We start from the raw sequence: 10,289 nt of genomic DNA on the forward strand, positions 1-10,289 counted from the left end.
TATTTCCACCTTCACTCCAGAGGGCCACATTGCATATTGCTACGTTCTACTTTGTCATTCTATTATCTCATACAAAAGAAGCTGCGATGCGTTTTGAGCTTGTAGATCGGCTATTTTTGCTTCTTTTGAATTGGAATCCTGAATGATTGTTTGTTATTTCTTAATTGGAATCGTGAAATGTTACATTTTGATTTAATTTTAAACGCATTTAGTAATATGCTCATGTTAACTTTATGAACCTAAATACAAATACAATGGACATTAAAAAATACATTTTAGTACATACTAGTTATTAAGCTACTAATATAGACTGACGGAATTAAAGCAGGCCATGTTTGGAAATGTAACAGCTGAAATCAATAATAGTATCAGTATTCCGGTATTAACCTGCGGGCCGCATTAAGGAAAGGTGAGGGCCGCATGTGGCCCCCGGGCCGCCAGTTGCCTATGTATGCTCTAGACCTTTCAAATGTTGGGTGACTGGGTCCTTGACTACAGTACTCTGGTCACTCAGGACCAAATCCTAGAACAACAGACCTAAATCTAGACTCGCCACTCCGCTGTGCCATCTCAGCTGTTGGGGAAAATAAAAATAAGAGCGTAGAAAATTCAGAAATTCCAAAATAACCTCAACAGCCTAAATACACAGGGCAAGAAATTAAAGAAAGAAAACCCTTTAACACCTTCTAAGCCAAGGGGGGCCCCTTAATGTTAAAACCGTACTATATCGCACATCCCCCCAGGGACTCTCAGCCACGCCGTACATTCCCGGACTTTGTCTTTAAAACCGGAATAAAAGATTTTGATCTGAAAATCGGCGATCGTCTAACCTTCCCTAGTCACCACTCGTGCATTCATAGCTCATGCAGACCGTGCATGAAGCAGAGGTGACGTCATGGCCCTTTTCTTCTCCAAGGCTACTCCCAGCCATTCGTTTGCTGTCTGCACACTCGAGCTCCTACAGCAGCCATGCTTGGGGCTATGCTAGCGAAACTTTTCAGTTCTGTTCTTCAGTCACAGATGGATTATTTGCGGGGACATTTACGTGAAAGGATCGCGCACGCGAAACGCACGGGGACATCGACGATCGGCCAAAACCCCCATTCTATCCCAACGGAGATCGAGAAAATAATGGTGAGTTACTGACCTGGGGGGGGAAAAAAAAGAAAAAACAACACCGCTGTCCAAGATGGAGGCGCGGCGGGCTCATGTTTATAAACATAATATTATGTCTCAGATCACAATACAATAATAGAAATTTCACGGCTAATCTACCAACCACCATTCTATTTAGGACGGCAAGGTGTTAAAGGTCATATGACATCAAAATGTAGTTTATTTTATTGTTAGGCTTTTTTTTTTTTACCTCAATTACACAAAAAACAGAACTTTCATCATTCACTGTTTTTTCTGCAATCTGTATTTTTTTCTTCTTTTTTTTAATAATTAGGCTCAGAAAAGTGAGTTGATTGGCCTGGAGTGGAGTTCAGTTTTAACATTTTAAACGTTTTAAGACACCCCATACATACTTGGTCACCCAGTCCGCCACTGGTCACCCAATGGTATTGCACAGTCTACATACAGACACACACACACACACACACACACACACGGTCACGCTAAGGAGACGGTGTGACCACCGCTCAAAAACCAGTCTGTCCTCCATCATCATATTAGTTTAGTAGCTGCGTCCAAACAGGGTGTAGTCCTGAGCAGCTTCCTGGCAGCTCACACACATCTGTCCAGGCTGCAGTTTCGTCAGGGGGCTGAAGGGGATGCACAGACTCTTGGCTCCCATGGAGGGAGCCCCGGGAGGGAGGTCCCGGTCCTTGGCTGTGGTTTTCTTAATCCGGTCCTCGCACTCCATGCCTCCGCAGAATGGAATCTGGACGATCTTGCCCTGGTCCAGTTCTTTTTGAAACGCCTCCATTGAGTCCGCAGCCACCATGTGCTTATTCAGGTCATCAGAAGCCTTCCTGAACAGGTTGTTCTGGATCTCCTCCAGTACTCGTGGGAGTCTTTCTTCCACATCAGCCTCTGCCACGGTGAGGCGGTCCTTAGTGTCTCTCCTCACAGCCACACACTGGTTCTGTTTCACGTCTTTAGGACCCACCTCCAGGCGGATTGGCACTCCCTTGAGTTCCCAGTGCTTGGACTTCCATCCGGGGGAGTAGTTGTCTCGGAGGTCATCCTTCACCCTGATGTGGGCCTCCTGCAGCCTGCTGCAGTAATGGGAACACTTGGCCAGAATGGCCGCTTTCTCTGTCTCTTCCAGGCTGGCTGTGATACCACAGGGGATGATGATCACCTGTAGGCAGGCGACGCGGGGCGGCAGCACCAGGCCCCTGTCGTCTCCATGGACCATGGTCAGAACACCGATGGTCCTGGTCGTGAGGCCCCACGAGTTCTGATAGGCAAACTGCTTTTCACCTGGTTTCTTAGGATCCTCAAATATGATCTCAAACATCTTGGCGAAGTTCTGACCCAGGTGGTGAGACGTGGCTCCCTGAATAGCTCTGCCACTAGCAGAGATGAAGGCTTCTACCGTGGTGGTGTAATCCCCTCCAGCAAACTTCTCCTTCTCCGTCTTCCTGCCCTTGACCACGGGGACGGCCATCAGCTCCTCATAAACCCTGGCATACATGTCCAGGATCAGCAACACCTCCTTTTCTGCTTCCTCCTTGGTGGCGAAGGCTGTGTGTCCCTCTTGCCACAAGAACTCTCTGGTCCTCAGGAACGGCTGAGGATGTTTAAACTCCCACCTCACAACGTTACACCACTGGTTCAGTTTGATGGGCAGGTCTCTGTGGGACTGGACCCATTTGGCGTAGGCTGGGTACATCACTGTCTCACTGGTAGGTCTGACAGCAATGGGTTCTGCCAGCTCTGTCTTCCCTGCTCGAGTCACCCACGCCACCTCTGGGGCAAAGTCTGCAATGTGGGTAGCTTCCTTCTCCAGGGCAGCCTGGGACACAAACATGGGGAAGTAGCAGTTCTCCACCCCCAGCTTCTTAATCGCCTTGTCAAAGAAGTCTTTGATGGTGTCCCAGATGAACATGGACCACGGACGAAGGACGTAACAGCCACTGACGTCATAATACTCGATCATCTCTGCCTTGGTTATCACCTGGGAATACCATTCGGCCAGGTTCTCATTTTTCTTGAATTCCATTCCCAACCGTGTCTGCTTCTTGGGCCCCTGCTTCTTCCCTCCTTCTCCTCCTGCCGCTCCCTGCTTCTCAGACTCCTGACCAGTCTGCTGCTTGTACTCATCCTTGAGAGCCAATAACTGCTTCACTGCTGCATCCACCTGGTCCTTGGGGGCTTTGTCAGCCTTCAGTTGTCTGACCACCTCTCCTTGCTGGGATACCTGTTGATAGATACTAGAGCCTACAGTAGCAGAGGCTGGGGTAGAGGGAGATGGGGCTGGGGCAGAGGCAGAGGAAGGAGAGGCTCCAGGCTTATATTCCTGGCCCGTGGCCTGCTTGTACTGTGCCTTCAGAGCTAGCAGCTGTTTCACTGCTACATCAACCTGGTCCTTTGGGGCTTTCTCCGACTTAAGCTTCCGCACAACCTCTCCCTCTTCAGCTACCTGTTCATACAGGCCTGCTAAGGAGGAGGTGGTGGCAGGAGGAGCAGGGCTGGAGGCAGGTGGGGTGACCCCAGGTTTATACTCCTGCCCTGTCAACTGTTTGAACTCTGCTTTGGCAGCGAGGAGCTGCTTCACTGCTGCATCAATTTGCTCCTTGGGAGCCTTCTCTGCCTTCAGTTTCCTGACGACTTCACCCTGCTGGGCTACACGGGCATAAGGACTAGCACTGTGTGGGGCTTGTACAGCGGCTGGTGGAGCCATGCCTGGCTTGTAGTCCATACCAGTTTGCTGCTTGAACTGAGCCTTTAGGCCAAGCAGAAGCTCCTCTTTGGGAGCCTTGGCCATCTTCAGTTGGCGTACTGTCTCACCCTGGGCCACAATGCTGGAGAAGACATCACCTGCTGGGGCTGGTGGAGGGACTGCTGAAGACTTGGCAGGGAGAGTGGGGGTGTTCGCTGCCTGGGTCTTGCTCTTGTCTTTGGAGCCGGCTGTGGGCATTTCTTTAGTGTGTCCATCTGCAACCAGCAGGACCCCCAGGGGAGGGATGCTGGAGTTAATGGTGAGCGTTAAGGCCATGCTCCCTAACACTATAGTGACGGTTTTGTTTTCAAGCTGTTTCAACGAAGACGTCGCAAATTAAAGTTTAATATTATCCAGAAAGATGGAAAGAAAGAATAAAGTCCTATTATAGTCTGGTTGCCCTATATAGTTGACTTGAATGGGAAAATGCAAAAACCTTTCCCAAATATGGAGATGACATCATAGACCACACGAGATTGACACGATATGTCCATATATGGCCATTCCAAGATATGGGATATCAGGTCGCACAATCATGATGATGACGTCATCACCCGATTGATGACGTCACTCGGTGTTATTTCAAGGGTTTTCCCATCGGATGACGTCACTCTGACACACACAGACACACACACACACACACGCACACGCACACACACACACACACACACATTTAATCATTTATTTATGTTCACATTTTACAAGAAAACATCTTGAACACAAATATTTGATACTGTATGACCAATCATAGTCTATGGATACAAGAAGCAGTGTCTCCTCCCACCAGCTTCGACTGGTATCTTCGCATTCAACCGGACTTTTTCACCATTTCTCAGACGTTTGAATGCTGAGAATATCCACAGGATATCCACGGAGGAGTATCTACTTTGAAGTACGCATGCGCCGATATCTCTCGCCTTGAATATTATTCCCCTCAGGGGAATCGAACCCAAACCGTAGGTTTATTGCATCCGTGCTCTACTGACTGAGCTAATGAACGGATGATGTGACTCCTTTTTTGTGCATTTATCTATGACGTGGATAGTGGGGTAGACGTTGATAGTGAGGGACTGAATATTTACTATTCTGTCCATAACGGCACATAACTCGGTAACGCGGCTGAGTGGGATTGTGCGGCGTGAGTCCAATACCGAGCCCAATACCGCGCCGCTCCGTCGGGGTCTGTGGCGTGGAGCGTTACAACGGGGAATAGAGAATGCTTGACACTGGTTCGAGGCTGGGATTCACCTCAGTTTTTATTTTTGCGCTCCTCTGAGGTTGACCACTAGATGTCGACATTTTACTACTAATCTCTCTGCATTGCTGAGATACTTCTCAGCATTGGTGAGATACTAGTATCCAGTATCTATGGATATTTCAGCATTGAAGCGTCTGAAAGCACGTGAATATTTTGCATTAAGTGCGTTGATATCATTCGAAACAGGTGCTCCTCCATATATGGCGGCTGCCTATTATCACAGATATCGAGCAGAATTTTGCCAATGCTTTGGCTTTTGGCTTGGGAATTCCTGCCATCTGCAAACCGCTTATGACTAATCTGTGGACATGGCCAAGGCTTCCAAATATAAACACAAGAAGTTTACAGTTGTACCCAAGTTGTTCAATCTCGTTTTTGAGAAGTTGGTATTTTAGAACCTTAGCAAGAAATGCCTCTTCCAGACTATAGTCAAACGTACAGCCTACTTCTGAGATGGTGACTTCTCTGCTCTCTTCATCAACAACAAAAACATCTGGTGTATTGGCTGTCACATTTGAGAAAGTGTCAACTTGGTTATTGCACAGCATGAACATGTTAGGTGAAACCCTTGTGTGGGTATAAACTTTAACGGAGGACGGTGGGATGTATGAAAGCATGTTCTTAACCAGTAGGTCAACAATTCTATCATGCCTGGAAATATACATTCCCTTGTATACATGGCAGCCATTTAGAATATGTGATTCTATGGTTGGAATGTTGTCGTGGTGCAGGCAATGAGGAGGAAATGTGTTAGGGTACCACAGAGAGAGATTGAGTCTGGTTGGAAGAACCTGTAATCTGGCTTTAACTGCAAATGTAAGAATATCCTCATCAACTGCATAGTTATTGCGACCGTAGGTCGCATTTACTATCAAAAGCTCCACGGGCTGTCTGTCAGTCAGTGAGTGAGTGAGTCAGTCACACTTTTGCCCTGCTCATATCTCCACAACCGTTGCCCCGATCCATGCCAAAATTTCCACACAAACTCCTTGCCTGCAAAATTACAACCTCCAAGGACCCCCGGAGTTCCAGGGACCCCCAGGTGTAAAAACAATTACCACATACATGTCACACTTTCCCCCTACTCATATCTCGGCCACCGTTGGCCCGATCCATGCCAAAATTTCCACACAAACTCCTTGCCTGCCAAACTACAACCTCCAAGGACCCCCGGAGTTCCAGGGACCCCCAGGTCCCTGGGGGACCCCCAGGTGTAAAAGAAATACCAAATGTGCAAAAATGACCAAATGACCACCCCCACAGGGCTGCTCACGGGGAATTCCCGGGGACCACCCACTCCTGGTGCTCCAGAACGGATGCAAAAGTGGTGGCGCCCCCAGTGGAGGACCCCCTCCACTGCAGCTCACATAAAATGCCCTAACTCGGCCTAGGAGCGTCCGGGAGAGCCGGGGCCGGTACCTATTCGTCCGCCAGGGCAACGCGGAGACCCCACCCCTCATTTCTCACATGGCCCTCTTCTAGCGAGACCTACGGTCGCTTATCTCCCGATTAGGGAGTCTTACTGGTTGAATATTGTGTGAGAAACTGTATGATCTGCAGTGGGAATACATGCTAGCTTTCCCTGTAATTTTAGACCAGTCCAGTGTTGTTGCTGCCTCTGTTGTTCTAACCCTACCATAGATAGATAGATAGATACCTTTATTATCCCAAGGGGGAAATTCAGTTGTCCAGTAGTAGCACAGCAGTATACAGTTATTTACAAAGTTACAGAGACGTAAGAAAAAATAGATAAGAGGGAAAGAAACAAGAGAACAAAAAAAAGAGCAGTACAGTACCAATAAAGAGAAGGTGCATCAATAGAGGGGGCGAATAATATATAAGTATATATACATAAAGTGTCTTGCAAAAAAAGACCATAGCAGTCAATGCTAGTTAGTGCAAACAAGTATCTCACTGTCATTGTTAAACAAAGCAAAAATACTCAGAAACTACCAACACAAACTAATAGTGCAAAGTAAAAAAAAAATCAGTGCGAAAAAAGAAGAAACTAGGAAGCGTGTCACCGCAAGACGCACATGAGCACTCTTCCTGGACGGTCCTTTTGGGTCAAAGTCAATACAGCAATAGTTCCTTAGAGGTCAATGTCAATACAGCAAAGGTTCCGTCAGTCTAAGTTAGGAAGGGAGACCTTTTCAAGCGTCCGTTATGTGTCTCGTTGTACAGCTTAAGGGCAGCCGGTACAAAAGATTTTCCTAATCTCTCACATCTCCGTCCTGGGTAGGTAAAGCGGTTGTTTCCTCTCTTACTCCAGTAACTGGTGATCTCTAGATGGAGGGGGTGGGAGGAGTTCTCCAAGATGGAATCCAGCTTCCTCGCTGTGCGCACACTGGTTACTTCCTCCACCCCCTGCAGAGAGGACCCGACGACAGAGCCTGCTTTCTTCACCAGTCTGTTTAGGTTAAACGTGTCACCTGCTCTGTTGTTGCCACCTCAACATGTTATACCAAAAAAGAGGACACTTGCCATGACAGACTGATAGAACATCTGTAGCACCTATTGCACACCCCAAACGATCTCAGTCTTCTCAGGAGGAACAGCCTGCTTTTCCCCTTGCTGTGAATCGCCTGTGCATTGTCCGACCAGTCCAGTGAACTATTCAGGTGTACTCCGAGGAATTTGTAGTTATCCACAAGCTCAACCACCTCACCGTTAATGGTGCTTGGCACCGGGGGGACTCTCTTGGAGGTGCGGAAGTCCACCACCATCTCCTTGGTCTTGCTTGCGTTGAGCCTGAGATGGTTAGCCTCGCTCCATTGCACAAAGTCCCTAACCACACCATCGTGCTCAGCCGTGTTGTCACCCGAGATCTTGCTGACCACCACGGTATCATCTGAGAACTTCTGCAGATGACAGGTCTTGGAATTGAAGAGGAAGTCCGATGTATAGAGAGTGAACAGGAAGGGTGAGAGCACAGTTCCTTGCGGGGCCCCCGTGTTGCTCACCAGCACATCAGACCGACAGCTCTGCAGTCCCACAGACTGTGGCCTTTCTGAAAGGTAGTCTGTGATCCATGCCACAAAGCCCTTGTCCACTCCCATCAGCGTAAGCTTCTCCGCAAGCAGAGACGGTTGGATAGTGTTGAAAGCACTGGAGAAGTCAAAAAACATAATTCTGACTGTGCTGCCCAGATCTTCCAGATGGGTGAGAGCCTTATGGAGCATGAAGGTGATGGCGTCGTCAACCCCAATATCAGCCTGGTAGGCAAACTGAAGGGGGTCCAGGTGATCACTGACCGCCGGTCTCAGGAGGTTCAGAACCAGCCGTTCAAAGACCTTCATGACCTGTGATGTCAGGGCGACTGGTCTGTAATCATTGAGGACCGAGGGGCGGGTCTTCTTAGGCACCGGGACAATGCAGGAGGTCTTCCACAGCTGTGGTACCTTCCCCGTCTTCAGGGAGAGGTTGAAAATATGCGTAAGGGGGACAGCGAGCTGCTCCGCGCAAGCCTTAAGCACCTTAGAGCTGATGTTGTCAGGTCCCGCCGCTTTCCTGGTGTTGACTTTTCCGAGTTGACGCCTCACTTGCTCGTTGGTGAGAATCAGGGTGGGTGGGGGGGGGGGAGGGGGAGATGGTGCAGGGGAAGAAAGAGGGCGGCAACCGAGGTCACCGTTTGGCCCAGCCGCTGTTTGTTGAACATGAACAGGAGCTCCGTCAAACCGATTGAAAAAACGGTTCATCTCGTTTGCCAGCTCCTCCGTGCCTGGCACAGTAGAGTTGGCAGAGCCATACCCTGTGATCTTCCTGAAACCACCCCACACTTGTCTCGTATCCTTCTCTTTGTACCAGGTACCTGCGTGTGTTAGTTGGTGATACATGATGTCCAGTATCATTAACAGTTACCCTTACTGAGACAGTACAGTCAGATATAATATCCTCAGACACTATTACGGTGTCTGGGTCAGACTTCACCCAGTCCAGGGAAACTCCAGCTCGCACACAGAGGTCATTTAGGTCGGGCCAGTCTGACGAGACCCCAAACCCAGCAGAGTGTGAGTCCATCACACACACACACACACACACACACACACACACACACACACACACACACACACACACAATAATACGGTGCACAACACTCACAATGTGTGTATTTACTGTGTATAAACAACTCCTGATGACAGAGACGGTGTCTACAAGACAACAATGTGTCACATGGTGACAGGGTCCACCTGTGACCTGAACAATTCATTACTGACATTCAATTAAGTAAAAGTTCAAAATGTGTAAAAATCTTTTGAAAATAGCCGATCTACAAGCTCACAATGTGTCGCATGTAGATCTGCTATTTTCAAATGGCAAAATGTATACGGCTGAAGTGGTTTGTCTGTTTTGTAATGATAATAAGAATCTACAAAAACAAGGCTCCAGAGATCCCAACATAAACTTTAGTTTAGCCTTCCATCTTGGGCTGGTCTTGACCCTGCATGGTCATTTGGAGAAGGTGGGATGAGAGAGAGAGAGAGAGAGAGAGAGAGAGAGAGAGAGAGAGAGAGAGAGAGAGAGAGAGAGAGAGAGAGAGAGTGAGGATGAGAGAGAGAGAGAGAGAGAGAGAGAGAGAGAGAGAGAGAGAGAGAGAGAGAGAGAGAGGGGGGAGAGAGAGAGAGAGAGAGAGAGAGAGAGAGAAGGTGGGATGAGAGAGAGAGAGAGAGAGAGAGAGAGCGAGAGAGAGAGAGAGAGAGAGAGAGAGAAGGTGGGATGAGAGAGAGAGAGAGAGAGAGAGAGAGAGAGAGAGAGAGAGAGAGAGAGAGAAGGTGGGATGAGAGAGAGAGAGAGAGAGAGAGAGAGAGAGAGAGAGAGAAGGTGGGATGAGAGAGAGAGAGAGAGAGAGAGAGAGAGAGAGAGAGAGAAATTCACAGGCGTGCTCAATGGAGACCCGGTCCGCAGTCACACACAAAATGACATGCCATATACAACATCACATCACTTTGGTCACACATGGATATAGAATGGTCTTATACTGTATATGTTTATTCTGCTCAGTTCATATCATCAGAGAGAGAGAGAGATAGAGAGAGGGGGGTAGGGTAATACAGGGTAATACAGTATGCAAAAAACAGAAGTTAAGAAGTGTTCATAGTTTGTATTAAATTCAACCAAACGTTTATAGACGATACCAAC

General features: G+C 48.2%; 1 protein-coding gene across 1 annotated transcript; it reads right to left on the reverse strand.

Annotated features, from left to right (window-relative positions):
- Positions 1-1,678: 1,678 nt before the first annotated feature.
- LOC308280840 (bifunctional glutamate/proline--tRNA ligase-like) lies at positions 1,679-4,168 on the reverse strand (the record flags this gene model as incomplete). The annotated part of the gene is made up of 1 exon (XM_080755159.1): positions 1,679-4,168. One exon carries the CDS (start codon positions 4,166-4,168, stop codon positions 1,679-1,681), a length of 2,490 nt encoding a protein of 829 aa, XP_080611285.1.
- Between the last annotated feature and the right edge of the window lie 6,121 nt (positions 4,169-10,289).

The sequence above is a fragment of the Nannobrachium achirus genome (genome assembly GCF_963921795.1).
Source record: "Nannobrachium achirus genome assembly, contig: SCAFFOLD_604, whole genome shotgun sequence".
Lineage (NCBI taxonomy): Eukaryota > Metazoa > Chordata > Actinopteri > Myctophiformes > Myctophidae > Nannobrachium > Nannobrachium achirus.